The sequence below is a fragment of the Hippopotamus amphibius genome, chromosome 4 (assembly GCF_030028045.1).
Source record: "Hippopotamus amphibius kiboko isolate mHipAmp2 chromosome 4, mHipAmp2.hap2, whole genome shotgun sequence".
Classification (NCBI taxonomy): domain Eukaryota; kingdom Metazoa; phylum Chordata; class Mammalia; order Artiodactyla; family Hippopotamidae; genus Hippopotamus; species Hippopotamus amphibius.
Genome location: NC_080189.1, coordinates 98,951,240 through 98,971,977, shown reverse-complemented (window position 1 = coordinate 98,971,977; position 20,738 = coordinate 98,951,240). Strand labels below are relative to the sequence as shown.

The window sequence follows — 20,738 nt, the reverse complement described above, 5'->3', positions numbered from 1 at the left end:
GGAAATCCAAATTAATCCAGTCATATTTTCTCATTGTACCACAATAAAAAGACAGTCCCATTTTCAAAGAAATTAACTTTTATTTGAAAGGAGACTACTTTTCCCCTCACTAACTCTAAAGACTCTATACAATAGCCTGCTTAAACTATTGTCCCAATACCAAAATTTTTAACAGCAAAGTACACAAATGCTCTAAATAATAAATAATAAGGGTTGTCCTTCACTGATTAACTTCAATAAATTCAACACAAAAATCACACTTCATGTTTTTAAGTTTTAACAAATGTATTTTAAATACAACATGTCTTGTAGGAGTCCACAAGCTTTTCATCTCTAAAAAACGACATAATTTTTAGGGTTCAAAAATTATGTTCTTCAAAAGAAATGACCAAGTGTTTTCTTCTATAGATTCAAACTTTCTACACTCAACTATCTGACTGCCCCATGCCACCCCAGACAAACCTGACATTGACTGAACTACTTTATGTGTTACTAACTTCCCCAAAAGAAAGTTAAAAAAGGAGTTTGTAGTAAATGCAGATCTCTAATACAATGTCTAATACAATATCCAACACAAAAGAAGCTTCAAAAAGATCATTTCTTTCCTCATTTGATTAGCCAGGAGTTAACTTTCTGTAAAAGCAAAAAACAAACAAAAAAGATCATTTACAAAGCATAACACTGGGAGCTCCTTTTTTCCTCAAGATGTTTAACTACTCAAAATGACAATTATATCTTTAAGAATATAATAAAAGAGATGGAAAACAGCAATACAACTGACAAAGTGTTAGATGCTAAACAAACCAAAGATTTTTTTAAGGGTTCTTTTTAAGGAGTAGAAAGGATCAAAAGCTTGGGGAAATCCAGAATTAAACAAAAAGAGAAAGAGAAAAAAAGAAAAGAAAAAGAAAAAGATGTCCTCAACTGCAACCACTCTGTTTATCAATAGCGTCCTGGAAAAGAGTAAAAAAAAAAAAATTTTTTTAAGTCAAATGACAACTATAGTTTGACTTGCCTAATATCTTCCCAACTATATCTTCAGTCATCATATACCCTAATTTTCTAAAATAAGCCATTAGTTAGAAATGAGGTTCTTATACATACTTGGGCTATAGGAACGAGATCTTGATCGTGATCTGTATCGACTATAGTAAGGAGAAGGCGATCTTCTTCTGTAGGAAATAAAAGATTACTTAGCATATCACACAATCACTACACTGAGGCAGATAAAAACAAAATTTCTGTCATTCAAAACAGTAACAGACCTAAGATGAAAGCTATTAAGTTTTCCATGTGCCAATGACACTAGAAGAGTATTGGCCAATACAGGTATTAACCTCTTTTCCTGATCTAGGGAAAATCATTTTTCCTACTTTCAAGAAAGCATCATATAAAATCTATTAAAAAAATTTTTTTTTGGCAGCACCGCGCAGCATGTGGGATCTTAGTTCCTGGACCAGGGATGAAACCTGCGCCCCCTGCATTGGAAGCCAGGAGTCTCAACCACTGGACTGCCAGGGAAGTCCAAAATTTTAAATACTTTTATTAATATATATTAAACATAAATTAAAAGTGCCAAATACTACTACTATCATCTAATTTAGAACAGAAATCATAAGTTAAAACATTACCTGTACCGGTAATCATAGTCTTCATATCTGTCGTACCCACGATCATATCCTCTATCATAGTAAGAATCCCGACGTCTGCCACCTCCTCCACCTCCACCACCGCCTCCACCACCGCCACCACCACTACTATAGAAAAGTGTGAAAATCCTACATCAATGTGAATGATTATTTTCTATTATCATTTAATAGAAATTGACCCTTATATAAAATGGAAGAAGGGAGATAAGAGAGAAAGAAAAACCCTTTCATGCCAATTACTCTTATGTCTCACTTTGCTGACTCCAATGGTATTCTGCTTTTGCTTCATATTTATAACATAAATAACCAGGAATAATTTCACGAAACTCTCCAAACTAAAAATGCTCTTCTATTAATGCACTATCCAAATCAGCGAGACCTTTTCCATAAGGTGAAAAAAGCACCGTGCTGGAAAAAGTACCAAAATGCTGAGATGTATGTCCTATGATTAGTTCAAAAGCAGTTAATAAACATCAAAAATTTAAAAGTATCCAACGGTGAACACCAAAGAGAACTGGGGTCCAGCACTAAAACAATTTCAAGGTCTGGTGTTCAAACCTCTGGCAGTGAATTTAAACTCTAAGCCCTCTTTCCTGCTGTTGTCCCAACTTCTTATCACAGGAGCATTATTTTCACTATTACTATTTTCAGTAGGCTCTCCTTGTCAAATCTTGTATTTTCCCAAGAAGCTTCACATTAAATGAAAACTTATACTCCTTCTTTGGTTGTATTACATTTAAAAACTTTTTTTTAATAAAAGTCCCTATTTATGTTCTACACAATGCAAAATTGGCTTTTTAAAAAACATTAATATTGGTAAAACCATTCCCTAGACACAGAAGCTTCCAAGGTCACATAAACAGAAGGAGAATATTTAAAAGTGTACAATATTCTTCTAGTATTTAATAATTTTTCTATTTGTATAGTACAAGAAAAGAGCCAGGAATGCACTTCAATAGTTTTAATTTCTCCCCCTGCTCAAACATACATACAAAAAAACTAAAGAAGTAAAACAATTCAAAGAATACGTATATTCATATTAAGTAACTTTCAATCCTAATTAGAGGGAAAAAAGTTTATCTTTTGATCAATCAAAATTTTGCACATATGTCTGGTGCATTTCTGGCTCTTAAAATTCAGCTTAGGAAATCTGAAATCTTACTGAGTTGGTCTGCCCATGTATATGCCTGGTGTAGGTGTGTGTGCTCTCTTGGTGATAGAATAATCCACACGAATTCTTCTACCATCCAGCTCCATTCCATTTGCCCTTTCCATAGCCTGTAAAGGAGAAGGGGCACAGAAAGTCATGCGTGATTCACCAAGGAGAAACTATCAAAACTGCAAAAAGTTTAACACATTTTTCCATTTGAAATTGCAAAAATCAAAATTCTCTAAACACTTCTTTCTCAAATAAGAAGAGCTAGGATTTGACATATTAATTTTAATCCCTGCTATATGCATGTCAATGGCATTGAGTTTTCAATGTACACATGGACACTTAAGCAGGCTTGTGCTGAAAGACTGGGGACAGCTACAGCCATAAAGAAGGAACCACACAATCTAGGTTAGCTTGAAGAATTCTGATGCTTCAGTAACTAGCTTCAGTCTGAGCAGCTCAAGGCAGAAACTGCAATTCAGTGGAGAAGTCTAAAACTAGTCAAGCCATTCCTTAAATAACACACTGCCACCTAGTGAACTCCAAATATAAAGGAACTTCTTAACCTGCCAGCAAATGCTCCTTTCTTTATTATCTGTGCTCACATTCCCTATTACTTTGCCCTTTGGTACTAATACCAATAAAAGCAATAATAAATTCAACCCCTTTAATATATTTTAAGAAGTTCTTTGGAACTAAGTAAAGTTGCCATTTTCATTTTATCTTATCCAGAAATAAACCTAAGGGGCAGGGGGTGTCAAAAGACAAGACAAACAAGTTTCATATTAAAAAAATGTTTAATTGTGATATTGTTTGCATTTTGCAACTTTCATTTCAGATCATATATCCTGGTGTTTCTAAATTTACATCTTTATCCCTTAATTGAGAACAGGAATAAACAAATCATTACTATGTAACAGTAAAAAACAAAACAAAACAAAACACATTAGTGTGTCTATCAGAATGTCTATTATATAAATGCCTTCAACTTACAGCATTATTTTGTTAGAATTATCCAGGATTTTTCAACCATACCACTATTGATGTTTGGGGGCTGCTAATTCCATGTTGTGGGTGGCCATCCTGTGCACTGTCAGATGTTTAACATCACCCCTGGCCTCTACCAGCAGATGTCAATAGCATCTATTATTTTTGAAAGATATGCTTTTATTATGACTGCTTATACTGTAAACACTGTTGATGCAAAGAGCAATAATGACTTATACCCAACTATTGTCGTGTAAAATGGTACAAAAAAGAAACGTCAGTACCTTCCATTTCTTTAACAAATGAGCTTCAAAAATTTCTTAAAATGGAATTTTCTAACTCAATCACCATCAACTTTCAGCCTACCACTTCCTCTATAATCCATTATACAACAACACTATTTCAAATCCCTGACACTGATAGGATCATTCTGTAAGGAGAATTAAGAAGGGCACTAAACAAAAATGGAAAAGTACCAATTCTTTCCATGTATTATTTTTTTCACTTATAGAACAGAACAGTAGATGAATAAGAGAATAGAAAAACAAAGCTCTGTATAGACAAGAAGCTAATCAGACACAAGTCAATGTAATCATTTGCTTGGAGCATGAACAAGGCTTATTCAAAAGAGAACATTTACATACACTTTTCCATTAACTCAAACACATAACCTCACTTCACAAGGTCAGATCTCAATCAGGATATGCCTATACTATAGAGTTATTAGCTAGAAAATGAAACTGGCCATTCCAATTTTAACACAGAGGCAGAGTTTAAATCATTTCAGAAAATGAAAGAGGACATAATGTTTATGGAACTGGGAGTCTATTAATCAACTTTTAACAGTAACAATACGAAATGATGCACATCAGAAAAATGACAAATAATTACAAAAATAAAATTACCTCCTTTGAGTCATCTATTCTCTCAAAATAAACAAAAGCAAATCCTCGAGATCGTCCAGTTCGCTGGTCATAAACCACATTGACACCACTCAATGGTCCATATCGAGAAAATACTTCACGAAGATCTCGCTCTGTTGTGTACAAACTGAGGCCAAACACTCCTAGACAAGTGTTGGGATCTGGATTTGCCTGTTGAATAAAGATGTTATTTAATTTTAAGCTCCAAGTTAAAATAAAAACACACAAATACTTTGCTTAGAACACTTCACCCAATACACAAAGACTACATATTGTTTAAAGTCACCTGGAAACAAGAATTTAAAAGGAAAAAATCAGATGAGCTATATTTTACAGTTCATAGTACACCCAAGCCTTCTTTAGAATACACTTCAGGTTGTAGCCTGAATAAAAATGTCCCTAACTCTAGCCCAGCAATTTTCAGAATGTATCCTAAGAATTCATCCTTAGTTTAATGCTGTATTTCTACTTTAAGTTTTACATCCCTTATAAATTTGTACTCAACCTGACTTCAGCTGCAATTGCTGATTAGATTCTCCTCCATTTTCATTCTTTAGCAAGGATATTCCTTCCCTGTTTCCACAAACCAGATTTTAAAAATTAACATGCAGATTTCCAAATATCATTAAATAAGACTCCACCACAGTTAAATACAAACAAACCTTAATGTCACATATCCGAGACTCAATTTCCTTATCAATAATAAGGTAACTTGCCTCAAAGAGTGGTTAAGAGTAGTAATGCATTGAGGAACTTTGCACATTGCTCAATGTAAGTGTTAGCTATTATTATTACTTACAGAGCTTTTGGTACTTCTTTGCTACCCACTTCCATGGTAAACCTTTTAATCTCAATATTTTCAACTCAGCTTTTCATTTCAATTCTTGGAATATATCATTTCTCCCCAAATTTCATTTAACAACTCAAAAGTCAAGAAAAGAAAATACTCTTGAATGCATCAACAATACTCATATAGTCAAGGTGGTATCTGGAGTACCACTTTTAAACAGTGCTCTAGCTCTCATAAAAGCAAGCTATCACACTATGACTAAACATATAGGAAAGACAAAATGAGCTTTCGTTAACTTTTTTTTTTTTTTTAATATTTATTTATTTATTTGGCTGCTCTGGGTCTTAGTTGCGGCACTCAGAATCTTCGTTGAGGCATTTGGGATCTACTTCCCTGACCAGGGATTGAACCTGGGTCTCCAGAAGTGGGAGCATGGACCACCAGGGAAGTCCCAGCTTTCAATAACTTTTAAAAACCACATACTCGGGCTTCCTAGGTGGCGCAGTGGTTGAGAATCCACCTGCCAATGCAGGGGACACGGGTTTGATCCCTGTTCCAGGAAGATCCCACATGCCGCGGAACAACTAAGCCCGTGCACCACAACTATTGAGCCTGCACTTTAGAGCCCGTGAGCCACAACTATTGAGCCCATGTGCTGCAACTACTGAAGCCCATGCGCCTAGAGCCAGTGTTCTGCAACAAGAGAAGCCACGACAATGAGCCCGCGCACCACAATGAAGAGTAGCTCCCACTTACCGCAACTAAAAAGAAAGCCCACGCACAGCAAAAAAAAAAAAAAGACCCAACACAGCCAATGAAATAAATAAATAAATAAATAAATAAATAAATAAATAAATAAATAAATTGGGGGGGGGGGGGGGGAGAACACCACATACCCTGCTGCCTGTATGTCTTCTCCGGTTAGACATTGGAGAATGACTTCGACTCCTTCGACGCCGGTATTCTGGTGTATAAGACCTACTTCGAGATCGTCTCCTATGAGAGTGAGAATGGGATCTGGATCGAGTGTAACGCCTATGAGAATGCCTCCTTGACCTCGACCTTTGAGAGAAATAAATTTAGGTAAAAATACTGGAACAAAAATGGGTAATGCTGTTAAAATAAAAAGCAAACAGACACCAAATGAAGGTTCCCTGAGCAGACAAAACCAGGTTAGTTATTAATTAGCTTAATCACCAAATACTATGAAGACACTGCCTGCTCACCATACAAGCTGCTTTGTAACAACACACCACTGAACCTCATCCCATGTCTGATTTGAGTGCTCCCAGTTTGCAAACTGTGTCTTTGGTATGTGTATAGTAAATTTTTACTAATTATGTCGGTCACTCATTGGTTTTACTTTGGCTTTCTGAACTTTTGACAATGCCAAGGACCTATACCTAAATCCCTGCTTATTCTCAGCTTGTTTCTCCTTTCAGAGGAAAAAGTATTCTTCCTCTTGTGCTCTTAATCACTACATCTCCTCCTTGTTCCCAGTCTATCCCTTCTAAATCCACTCTTTTCACCTTACCTTACAAATGTATTAAGGCTTTGCCTTTTAAAATTTATTTATTTATTTTTGGCGCACGGGCTTAGCTGCTCTGCGGCATGTGGGATCTTCCTGGAGTAGGGATAGAACCCGTGTCCTCTGCATTGGCAGGTGGATTCTTAACCACTGCGCCACCTAGGAAGCCCCAAGGCTCTGCCTTCTTTTAAAAAGAAAAAAACCAGAACTAGAAAGAAAATTCTTTAATATTCTACAACATGGATAAAATCTTAAGGACATTATGCCAAGTTAAATAAGCCAGTTATAAGACAAATAATGTGATTCCACTTAGATGAGGTACTTAAGAGTAGTCAAAATCATAGAGACAGAAAGTAAGATGGTGGTTGTCAGTGGCTGGGAGGAGGGAATGAGTGTCACTGCTTAACAGGTAGAGTTTCAGTTTTACAAGACAAAAACAGTTACGGAGATGAATAGCTGTGATGGTTGCACAACAATATGAGTGCATTTAATACCACTAAACCATACACTTAAAAATGGTTAAGATTATAAATTTTATGTATTTCACCACAAAAAAAGACAAAACAAACCACCAACTACCATTACCATCACAGTAAAATCACTTGACTCTTACCACCTTTTCAACAGTCCTATATTCCCTCCACTTTTAAGTATCATTTCCTTTCCAGTCTTTTCTTAGCCTGCTGCAACCAAGCATCACTAAATTCACTCATCACAACTTAAACGCCCTAAACTAATGGTCTTCATGTCTAATGGTCTTCGTTTCTTCAAGCTTTCTACAGCATCTCACCAATCTCTCTACTGCTAATCCCTTAGGTTCATCTCCCATCTGATTATTTCCAATTGCTCACAGTCCTTTCTCTTTGCCTATTAATGCAAAGAAAATGCAATTTCTTATTACTATTTATATGATCTATCCTTAAACACCCAGACCAGTAGTGATGACAGTCATATAAAATAATTTTCATAAGTCATTCAATAAATGATATAAATGCTAAAGGCCAGGAAGTTTAAACAATAAAGCTGGGAAACTTAATAAGATTTTACTAGGCAGACAGGGGAAAAGTGTTCCAGGAATATCAAGAACAAAGTTCCTTGGCAAGAAGACATGGAAATGAGATTAGAGAATTGCCAGCTAGTATGATCTGCTAAGAATCAGGATCCTTATAAAGGAAGAAACAAAAATGACGATGAGGAAAGGATCAGCACAAATCTTGTCGTGTATCAAGCTAAGGATACAGCTTTACCGAAAGGAGGCAAACAATTTTGAGTGGGAATGAAAACAATAATACGAATGGCCTACTACCTAAAAGAAATTAATCATTTGGGAGTACAGTGGAACAAAAGAAAAACTTCTGTTTGTATATGAATACCAAACAGGATTATTTCCTATTTCCTTGGAACTGATTTATAGCTTCAATTTTAAAAATAAAAAACATTAATAAGACAAGTTGTCACAAAAAATATCAACAGCTACATTTAAATGCAGTTGGTCCTTTCTGTGGAAAGCTGACTGTACCATGACAGTTTATATAAGAGACTTGACCATCTGAGGATTTAGTATCCACAGGAGAACCAATCCTCCCTCAACAGATACTGAGGAAGGACACAGTAATGAAAAGTGACATTAATATAAAACCTTTCAGGAGTGCTTACCTTTTCTCTAAGTCAGACGATGATAAACATCATGAAAAAAATTAGGAGTAAGGGAATAAAGAGTGTGCATGGTATTTAATGTTCTCCAGTGATACAAGAGCAGACAACTTGAGGGAAGAGAATTCTAGGCTGAGGGCAGCAAGTGCAAAAGTCCTAAAATGAAAATATATTCACTTCTGTTTCTATACACAAAGTCTATCCAGCATTATTCTGCACATGTGGATTCAATTAAGTATGTAGAATGGTGAGCAAATCAAGCATTAGGCTGGATCCTGGATACAAGACAGAAAAAGACAGCTGTGGACTGCAAGAAAAGTACAGCCTTTTAATTGATTCTTCTGTCTCATGCCCCCTTGCAAGCATACTCTATTCAAAGACATAAATTATGTCTTTAATCAAGAAATTACAATGACTTATCAAACCAACTGTCCAGGTTATTTTTAACTGTTTTTTTCCCCACACCAGTACACCTGGGACACCTGATACAGTGAACCTTGCAGTGGCTCACTAGTCTTTATTTTAATCAGTGGAAGTGGTAGTGGCTGGGGCTCTGAATCACTCCAGGACCACTTCCTGCCAATTATATCTGACCAGAGTTCCACCCTGGACCTAATGAGTCAGAATCTTCAGGTAAAGGACGTAGCTGGAAGGTGAAACTTGAAAAAGTTTCTCAAATCATTCTGATAACCATTACAACATACATACATCAACCTTCTCTGCACTAAACTACATACCAAGTCTCCAATGGAGAAAATTACTTTTGTTGTGCAAATACTGCTGAAAAAAAAAATCAAACATTAACCCTCAAATGCCAAGCACATTTAAATCAATCAACACAATTTGTATTAATAGCTAGTATCAGATAGGTTAATTGGGCTAAGAGATGATTCCATCTTATCTAAGTCTTTGTATCTATAACATATCCTTTAACTGCTAAACTTCATAGCTTAAAAAACAACCAAAAAACCCCCATAACTTCAAGATTTTGAGTCTTCGGTGAAATTTCCACAAAAAATGCAATAAAAATAAGGGATCTGGTAAAAACCACTTTGCCCTGAAAAGCCCAAGAAAAGCATTTTAAACATACCTATATGTTATTTGAAACACTTACCTGGATTTTGATCTTGATCGAGAATGTGATTCAGAGTGTTTGGAAACCCGTGATGGACTACGAGATCCTGACCTGCTCTCCGATTTTACACGAGCAGGAGTTCCCGTTGGAGATTTTGACTGAGAGCGAGACTCCTAACAAAGAAGACAGTATTACAAATGGCACTGGTCACGTAGATGCCTAACACCTAACATTTAAAGTACCGTAATTATTTATATTGATTGCTCCTGAAAAACAAATGGTTAGGCAACACCCTCCAGAAAAAATTTCAGCTCATTAAAAACCCATTGTTAATACTGCTAACTGTCCTCAATAATTCCCTACTTGAACCAGATCACCAATTCTCTATTAACTAAGTAATCATGCAAATTCATCTACAACTTGATCATACAGACACTGGAACATAAACCATACATTTACTTAACCTAGGACCCATTCATTCTTCCAGATTCTTTTAATTCTACTTCACTCTTGCTTTCTACTTCTCTTCATTCTTCATTGAGTTTTTCATTTTTCATACTTCGTGTATTCTTCCCCAATTCAAACAATTCAAAATAGCCTTAAAAAAATATTCAAGTGCTTCTATCTGACCAATCTTCTGTTCAATTTTTTCCCCCATTCAATTTTAATTTTCTGATCTTTAATACTTTTCATTAGCCTTCTTTTATCTTGATTTATCTTCCACATTCTTGGAAAAAACTCTTCAATTTCTTCACGAACATTAACCTTAATGGAAAAAGAACATTTAGTATATTTAAGCACGTGGGGTTTATAAAACTCTGCTGGAGTTCAGAATGTTATCTACCAAATGGAAAAGCCAGCAGGTAAAGTGCAAATAACTAGTTTATTAAAAAAACAATTTTATAATCTTTAAAACTGTTCAAAAGTCTAGTTTCTAACAATTAAAGAGAATTTACTGAAATTTCTCTAAATGTTTTTACCATACTCTTCACCCTCCTCCCCTTTCATGTTTCATCCTAGTTCCTAAAAAGTGAACAATTTTAATATAAATACTTAATTCAAGCATAACTCTAACATTAACTGTTACCCCCCACCTATGTCTTAAGTTTTCACTAATTTATAACCTGAAGATTCCCAGTGATCTTAAAATAAGCTTTCACTAAGCCATACTAAGATATCAAGAAATAGTTAAGGCAAAGCATCATAGGCTGTAATATTTGTACACACCTATCTAAACTCACATTATAGAACGCATATTGAGGTTCAAAAAAGTAAAGACAATTCGTAAAATTACTAACATCTGATTTTGTCTGACCACTATCTTTGCTCACTCTGACTTAACCAGAAAGATACAACCTGAAGTAAAACAAGCATACTGAAGAAACAAAGGGGGGAAAAAGGCATGAAATTTAAAAACTTCCCCTTTAGCTTGTAAATTCCTAGTAGTGGATGTATTTTTGCAATTGAGCCATTTCAAAAATTCTATTTTATCCAACGAAGTATCATATTGAACATTACAAAATTAGTATCATGGTCTTTATTGTTTATCCTACCTCTTTTGTTCACAGGTTTTGCATATTTTATGCAGTTATGCATACCTATACTCCCTTCAGTGACTATATCCTTTATCAGAAAATTGACTGGCTTCTGAAAAAGTTGGATATAAGAAAACTTTTCAAATCAAATAATTTAAAACTAATTAAAAGCTTGTGGGTTTTTTGTTTGTTTGTTTTTTGTTTTGTTTTAATTTGATAGACATATGAAGCACTTATGACCAAAGTAGGATGGACAGTTTGGTTTCCCTGTCCACTTAAGCCTTAATTATTAGCGAAAATAATTCCAATTTCGCACCAATTTTCATTTAGGCCGTTAAGACTATCATGCAACTTCCTTAAAGTTCTCCTTCAGGTTTAATGTCAAAAGACTTATTTATCCAGAACAGTACTAATGTTGCTAGGCCTATTTATTTTTTTTCAGATGAAAACAAAATTGAAATATATAGCTACCTTTCTGCTGAGTATGAACTTTTCCCATTTATTTACCTAAAATAAATCTTTCACCACATCTCAGATACTTTCTAAATTTCTGGACATGTGCCTGGAGCAGACACAGCAATTTAGGCTTTTTCACTCACTGAAACTGTAAAAGCAGCATATTCAGGCCTAAGTCAAAACCAAAAGTATGGCTAATTCACTTGTAACTGAAGTCTCACAAGCTAGTTCATTACCTATGTTTCATTAGGTAAAAATATATTCCTCTCTCCCTTTTGGTTTTCTCTAATATAAAACAGATCCCCTGGTATAAATCTCTGAACATCGCCACAGCCTTTGTTATACATACAGAAAGCTCTATGCTCTGTGACACTCTAAAACCTTTAGTTTTTAGGATAAAAATCAAAATTTTATATATTAGATTTAAGCCTTCCATCATAAAAACAATAGTTGAAAATTATTCAATAGTTCTGAAAATAACCACTTTTTAGGTATTAATGTTAACAAGGTAACTAAGTAACAACTTAAAATTTAAATTTTAAATCCCATTTCTGGCAACCCATTGGAAAATATGTAATTTTCCTTTTAGTTTGTTAACAAAAAAGCATTAAGATATGACAGACTATATTTTCAAAAGACACGAGCAAATTTAAAAGAAGGCTTGCTTTTTATTATCCAAGGTGTCACAAATACCTAACCTCTTTTGTTGCCTACCCTTCAATTTTTATATCACAGAAACCTCAAACTACATATATTTTTTTCATGGAATCATTCAAGGTTTAAGAAAGGGTACTCTTAACTCCCCTTTAACTTATAGTTATAAAGATAGCAATCATTTTAACTTCCAAAAACAATTTAGAGATTTATCTATCTAAAAAGGTAAACTGATAACTGTCAGTAAATATAAAGAATAAACTGCAAAACATAAAAAACTTTTAATCTTCAAAATTACTTTTACTATAATACCAAACAGCCTATCACATGAAGAACTGGTAGTCTGGTCTTCAAACACACAAAGATAGTCATATTAGCATTCACTGTTTTAAAATAACATTCCTCAAAAGCTGATACCAAATAAATACCAAACACTCTCACTAAACTACGCATCAGAAATCAGGCTACAATAAGCCCTTTATGGACAAATGCTACATCATCCTTTTCTACCTTTGACTTGTCTTCATTATGAAATGATAATTTCAACTTTTTCCAAATTAATTCATACAACTATTCAGAATTTGGAAAAGGAATTGAAATTGCAAACAGAAAAATAAACTAAAAATATTGACAAGGCGTGCTATCTATCCTTTCACTAGAGACAGCTTAACCCGCTCTAAAAGCTGTCCAGTCAAGAAGTTCTGCAAATTCCTCAGTAATCCACACCTGAACCCACCAACCATTAAAAATATAGTGTCTACTAGAAATGGGCAGATTAAGAACTCAATCAAATCATATCACATTTTAACAGAACTATATCTTAAGTAGGCTTCCAATCTACCTTACCTATATAAACCAGGAACTACGCAGAAAGTTCTCACAGTACAATCTGCTTAAATAGTGTCCGTTTGTTTTTTGAATTATTTTTTATTAACAAGATACCTCTGGTGGTAGATGAAGGACACAGCCAAAAATAAAAAGGAGGAACTAACCACGATTACTAAGAAAGTACTATAGTGTATCCAACACAAGCAAAAGATTATTAAATATGCACATGTTGTTGCAGAACATGAAAAATTCCTACAGCAAACAATAACTGCAGTGTCTTTTAGTATAGCTAGTATATTACAGGCGGGGCGAGGTTCCAAAAAAATTCTGGCCATAGGTATGCTTAATACTTAAAGCCCATTAAAATAAACCAATATAAATGCTACGCTGTAACACATTCTAATATTATGGAAAGGCAAGTTCCAAGGCAAATGCCAAGTAACAGTGCCAAGTTTACAGAAATTTTAGCCTATATGACTATAGTATAACCTTTTAAAACAAATTCGCAAAATATATTTCCCCACCACTTTGTAAAATTGGAGATTTCTATAGAAACAAACTAGTGCATTTAGGTAAACTGTATGTGGGCATGGAGGGGGATTTAAATTACCCAAATAATGTATATTTATTGTACTAAGAACTTCATTCTTTATGACTTGTGGGAAACCTGTGTTCACTCAATTCTTTCATTTCAGTCTACAGAAATAGCAGTTCTGCCTCCTACCTTTCAAATATGATAGACTGCTTCCTTTACAGATTCCTAGGCTTGTAAAAAGTATTTTCGCTCTTTTTTTAATCCATAACTGGTACTAGAGCAATTTCTTAAAAAGAAAATACCGATTGCTCATAACATTAGCTATTTTAATTGATAATTTCCCTTGTAAAGTCATATCACTATGCTGCATTCTAAGTAAGATTAAAGGCTCACAGAGGTCGAAGTGAGAGAATAGCATTGACATATGTACACTACCAAATGTAAAATAGATACCTAGTGGGAAGCTGCTGCATTACACAAGATCAACTCAATGATGGGTGATGACTTAGAGGGCTGGGATAGGGAAGGTGGGAAGAAGTCTCCAGAGGGAGGGGATATGGGGATTGACATATACATATAGCTGATTCACTTTGTTGCACAGCAAAAACTGGCACAACAGTGTAAAGCAATTATATTCCAATAAAAAGCTAAAAAAAAAAAGGGAAACAAAAGGCTCACAGATATTTTAACTTGTATGTCTTTATATTCTCTAAAGTTTGGAATAATTTTGGCAATGTGTTAGACAAATTAAGGAATTGACAGCTAATCAAATTTAAACTCATGTCACACTGTGAAATTACCTGTAAAATTTACAAATCTTCTGTACAAATTTTATTCATTTATGCCACTTGGCTTGTGGGATCTTAATTCCCCGACGAGGGATTGAACCCTCGCCCTTGGCAACAAAAGCGTGGTATCCTAATCATTGGACTGCCAGGGAATTCCCGTCTGTACAAATAAAAAATGTGGCTCATAAGCCGGCCAGCTTATATGCCATGATCAATTGTAATGTTCAAAAAGCTAGTGTCTAAGTGGCAACTTCAAAGGTACAGAAACAAGTGTAAAAAGACTAAAGTGGTTTAACTATATTAAAACAAACTACTAAGAACCTGTTACTGAATTCCCTACTTATGTTCCCATCTTCTAATGTCGTGGAATATTTGCAAATCTTGAATAAGTAAGACTACAGGGCCTTAGTTTCAAGGGAAAAAAATCATAACTTTTCTTCTACCTCAGGTTGGTTAGGACTAGTCACTCACCCTTTGATGAAAATCATGAGACAATACGGATTATACAGAACTACATACAGCAGTAACTTAAAGGAGGGAGGGGAAACCACACTTCCCTTCCTATTCCCTTCTCAACTTTAAAAAAACAAAAACAAAAACAGTGTTTACTGATTCTTTCCCCCATCTGATCATTACCATTTCCTCACCTCCACTTCTGTCTTATTAAATCGCTTATGACATGTGTACAAATTATCAGTGTTAAATCACTCAGCTTGTGGATATATACCTTTTATAAAGGTCCCAGTGTTAGTTACTTGATGCCTGAGCACCCACTGATGCTATCAAAAAAGCTTTCACACTGTTCACAAGTTCTAAAAAACTATTATGCTGATTATTCCTGGCCATTTCTCACTTGCTATATTACACAATAGACCATAAGAATAACTTCAGTTTATTTACAAAATTAAGTCTACAAACAAAGTTTATCTGTATTTTTTTAATGACTCTCATTCCTAAGTATTTAAATCCCTTGATATTCTTTCACATCACAAGACTCTTTATACTCATTTTAGGAATGGTACAAATCATAAGAAGCATCTATGACAAATCTGTAAAATTACCATTAGGCACTGTGGGTACAATTAGTTGCACTGCTCCTTTTAAAAATCCCACCTTCTGCTTATATTGAGCAAATTAGCACCCTTCAGTGAATCTCAAATATAAAAATTTGAGTATTAAAATGTTTCCTTAAGTTTTACAAATTCTCTGCTTAAATGGATGGGGGGAACAAAAAAAGCATTAAACTTGGATAAATCACAGTACTTTAGGGGAAAAAAAATTAAACCCAAGACACATAAGACTACCCCCCAAGTTTAATACTACTCCTACTAAAAGAAAGGAAGCCTTACCCTTTTGCAACAGGTTGATGTGATGAGATAAATAAAATTAAATTGCCAAAGAAGCTGAACTAAGTTATGTTTTTTGTTTTTTAAAAGCTGAAGTGCTAACATTCTTATCTATAAAATAGGGATTCATTCTTATTTGTGTCCTTTCAAAAAAAAAAAGAAGAGGGTTTCTAAACAAAGGAGCCAGTCCAAGCTGGGTTTTTAATCAACTTTCCCCCATTTCTACTATTCCTAACAAAATATATTAACACACAAATATAAATTCCAAATTGATACAGGTGAATTTGTGTTTTGCTCTTCACTTCCATCACCCAGTTACTCATTTCATATGTTAACAAGGGGAAAACTAGGAGTCTCTTTAAAATATTCCAGCTACTCAAGAAGCCAGAACAAGCTCTGAAAAAAGCACACCAAAATAAGTAGTATTCTTCCTCTTCAACTATTCTACAAAGCACAGACAATTGTGGAATTATAAGATAGACTCCAACATGATAAAGAATCCTTAACCTCTATTAAAAACACCAGGCCATTGTAAAAGAAAAAAATTGGACAACATTTTTCTAACTTTCGTTAAAAAAAATTAGGGGTAGAGGGGAATAAGTAAAATAACAAGAAAATCTTAATTTCCATTCCCCTTAATTTCTATCAAGGACACTGTAAAATTTTTTGAGATTGAAATCCTAATTTTAGTTGAAGTTGTATGAGCAAACAACTCATTTTCTGAAGATGACATGCAAAGTCACAGCTCAAGTGCCAACCTCACTCCCATCTCCAAAAGACATTTCTACTTAAAATTCTGTTAACTTGATATACATGTCCCAAATAAACTGCTTTAATGGACCTACTTACTGATATTTTAATGGCACCACTATTCTCCTGGATCCCTCAAAAAATGTCTCAATCATTCTTTACATCCCACTGTTGTCCAGTTTAGATCAGATTTTTCATAAACTCCTTTCTTAAATATTTCAAGTGTGCCCTGCTGCTCTTCCTAAACTAGTCTCTGTTCTTTGCTGAAATTCCTTTCATTATGCCAATCCCAGAATTAAGAATCCATAGATGGCTCCTTATTGCATAGTAGATTAAGTCCAAATTCCTAAATCTAGAATTCAAAATCCTCCATTATCTGACTACACAATCAAATCTATCACGTCTCATTAGTCCAGCAACCTCCTCATCATCTCATCATTACAATCAATACTCATATTTCCCTTATCATAATACCCAGTGTAAGTTTTACATACTAGATAAAGCTTTCCCTTTCCTCTAGGCTCACAAAACTGCTCAGCTTCATCTTCTGAATTCCTTATTAATTCTATCACACAGCACTTGATTATATACTTACTTTTACCCAGATTTGAGCTGTCAGTCATCTCAAATCAGACTCCAAGTTTTCTTTTCCTCAAGAACACCTGGCCTTTACTAAAAAGGTAGCAGATGCTCAACAGTTTCACCCCAGGCAGAAGAGAAATTGGTTGGTTAACTGTTAGGGTTACTTCTAACAAAATTCAGCCAATTATATTTTCTTTCCTAAAGCTCTTTTACGCCAGTCCTTTAAAATGCAACATATGTTAATATATAATGGAAAATTAAGCTCCTGTTTAATAGTTTTTTAAAAACTCCATTAATGACTCTGAGACACTGAAGTGCAGTGTGCTCTTTTAAAAAAAGTAATCAAAATATATACACAGCATAGTTTATGTATACAATGAGCAATGGACCGAGACTTGTAAATCTCAGATTCCAGGCTGCATGGTCTTCTGGGCCTCAGTTTTTAATTTCTAAAATGGTCAGAGTTCTCCAGCTCTTGCAAGATTATAAGCAGTAAATCAGAAAATATGTCAAAGATGGGGGGGACCCTAAAATGCTATAGAAGTATTAGTCCTGTTTCTTTAATATGTTCTGCAGTCTCTAGAAAGTTATCCTCTAATTTTAAATATCTTTTCAGTAAGATTGGGTTAATACGTGTTGTTTATTCTGTACATAAAGCAAATGAAATCTGAATGCTGACCGAACCTCTCTATATATTACATTTAGAAAAAGATAACACAACAATTGTATTCTATAAAGCCTTTTTAAACTGCTGGCTTGTGGTTAGCAGATAAAAAGATCACTATAGTTTAAAATCCAAAAGCATTGGTGAATATGAAATTGCTTTAAGAGAAAAAAAGAGTACAGCCTCAGAAAAGTTTCTGGCATTCTTCTAATTCTCCCAATTATCCAATTATGTATAAAAACAATTATTACCTTAACCTACCAAAAAAGTAACAGGTGAATGTACTTATTAATCTGAGTTCATTCACACTAAAACACATTTGGGAATCACATGTGAAAAAATATTCTCTATGACCACAAACACTGTAAAAGAACAGGAAAAAGTAAAAACCTTTCTCTATTAAAATAAATTGCTAATGCCTACATGCATTTTAGTTTAAAACGGGGTGGGAATCATATATATTATTTTCTTAGATGGGTAAGGTAACAATTATCTAGAACTTTGCCAAATTCTACTTCATGACTAAATGAAAAATAAGAACTTAAAGAAAAACAAGGTCCCAAATAGTAGTCCTCTTCACTTCCCCACAAACCAAAACAAACTAACTCCCCAGAATTTTACTGAAGTTAACTGAAGATTGACGGACAGCAAAATTTCTTCCCATAACTACCTAACATTTTCAAAAAGCAGCTTAGGACTAACTACCACCAAATATTACATGATTTTAAAATTCTGTTGGGACAAGCAATACCCCAATCCTAAAAAAATGAGCAGGTTCAATTATTCATTTATATCTACACTCCACATTTTATTAGAGAAATCCAATCTTAAAGGCATTAAAGATAACTTTTTTTTTTGGTCTCTAACCCCAGAAAGAACAAAAGCCTAAATCGACCTTCTGATTCAACTGTCTGGTTTCAGGTGGTTATCTTATGAGCTTCTAAAAAGAGACAAAATTCATTCAGTCCAGCACACACCTCAAGTGTTTTTTGTGCGTTTCCCCTAGTGACCAGAATGCCAACACAAGAGCCGGAAAATGCTGCCTGGGGACTGTTTTCTTTCCAGGGTTTTACACTAACACATAAATTTTCACTACGAGGGTAACTTCGGAAATGTAACCCAATCATTGCTAAACGTTCTAGCATCTTTAAGCTGAGGATAACGCATCTTGGTGATGTTTCTATTTATTACACCCAAAATAATGAAAAACTTTGAGCCCTCTTTGCTGGGGGATGGGTTGAGAAGAGAAAAGGGAAACTGAGGGCCTGTCATCTTCAAGTAACTGAGTTAAGAGAACAGCATAAACTACTGTAAAAATACCGAGCCATGAAATTTGTGCTGTTATGTAAGATTACGACAGAAGATTCCCTTTTTTGTTTTTTTACCGTAAAAACCTGTAAAGGACTGGTCAGTGTTTAGGTGAAAGGTCACAGGAAGAAGAGCATTGGAAGTTGCGATATAAAAGAGAGAAAGAAAGGGGAAAAAAAAAAGCCCAACATCAAGGAATTCGAAAAATAAGGCGAAATAAGGCGTTATAGCATTTCCACATTCATGTTGAAGTGAAAGGAAAGCAGAAGGGACATTAAAGGAAAAGGGCTCCTCGCGTAGTTTTCCCCTCACAGCTCTCGTCTTAAGAACGCTTAAGGGTCGGTGCGGTCGTTGACTAACCACTTCATTAGGCTCGTCCCACCTTCAACCTCAAGGCTTTCGCCTTTATAGACGCAACGCCGCCGGTTCCAACAGAGACGCGGCCACTCACTGCAATAGAGAGCCAAGGAGACACAGGCCCCAGCTAGTCCCACGCCAGCTTCTCCCCGCCCGGACAGCAGCCCCGCGCACTTTCGACCCCGAGTCCCTCTACGATGCTCGGGGTCGCCAGAGACGCCACCGCAGGAAGCACCTACCACTATCCGGCCGGAGGGGAACTCCCTGCCGTCTCCTCCCGCCCCACCGCGACGGGGACCCACACCTCGGAACAGAGATAAGGAAGCTTCGGGGTGGGGAGGAGGCAGGGCGCACCGCGGGGGGGAAACCGGACCCAGGAGTCCAGCTAGCAAGTCTCCAAAAAAAGGAGGAAGGGGAGGTTATCCGTGGTGTCTGGGGCAAGAGTGGAACCCAGAAGCCATCTTGGGGATGTGAAGAAGCGACCTCGATGGCTCCAGAGGCTGCTCCCCGCGGGCCCCCAGCAGGACTCCCCGCAACCCCGCCCGACCGCATTCGTCCGCGTGAAACCCCGAGCATCGGGCCGCCGCCGAAGACGGCTCCCGCGGCTTTGTACTCACTCTGCCCTCGAAGTTGTTCTCCTCTACATCACTCATGTCGGCCAGGCGCTCCCCAGAACTAAATAAGAGACAAGTCTCGGCTTGAGGGCCGATGGCTTAATCAACCCGCTGACTGGACCGTGGGGAGGAGGAAAGAGTCGGCAACAACGGCCGCTCCACTCCACTCCCACTCGGTCGCAGGCTCCGGCAAAATGGCGGCGATGCCGCCAGAAACCTCCTGGCCTCCCTAGTGCGCGACGTAAGGAGGCGGGGCGTCTCTGTGACGTCAGAGGCCCCGCCCCCAGCGAGGTTTTGTGGTGGCCCCGGCCTAGCAACGCGGGCAGGGCGCGCTCCGATCCTCCGCGCCTTGGGACCGAACGCCCACGAGACGACCGAACTTTAGACTCCGTCCCAAGCGTCAGTCCTTTTGAAGATTTTTCAGTCGCCACATAAGCTTTTAATGACCTTGGTCCCTTTATATATTTTCCAAGTGGATTCTGATGGAACAGAAAAAACTGGAATCGTCTACATCATTAGTAGGCTTTTTATTTTGAATGTTTTCAGCACTCTTACTTTTC

General features: G+C 36.1%; 1 protein-coding gene across 3 annotated transcripts; it reads right to left on the bottom strand.

The window, feature by feature from the left end:
• Positions 1-58: 58 nt before the first annotated feature.
• On the bottom strand, positions 59-20,396 carry TRA2A (transformer 2 alpha homolog). 3 transcript variants are annotated; one of them, XM_057730483.1, is made up of 8 exons: positions 20,182-20,396; positions 9,801-9,934; positions 6,402-6,567; positions 4,698-4,886; positions 2,812-2,927; positions 1,632-1,778; positions 1,105-1,172; positions 59-633 (listed from the first exon to the last, which is right to left on the bottom strand). In XM_057730483.1, the coding sequence occupies exons 1-8, from the start codon at positions 20,215-20,217 to the stop codon at positions 626-628; spliced, it is 864 nt and encodes a 287-aa protein (XP_057586466.1). In that variant the 5' UTR covers positions 20,218-20,396; the 3' UTR covers positions 59-625. The 3 variants fall into 3 exon arrangements, with proteins under 3 accessions (XP_057586466.1, XP_057586465.1, XP_057586467.1); XM_057730482.1 differs by having other exon boundaries at positions 59-953; positions 20,182-20,394; XM_057730484.1 differs by having other exon boundaries at positions 59-953; positions 1,632-1,757; positions 20,182-20,394.
• Between the last annotated feature and the right edge of the window lie 342 nt (positions 20,397-20,738).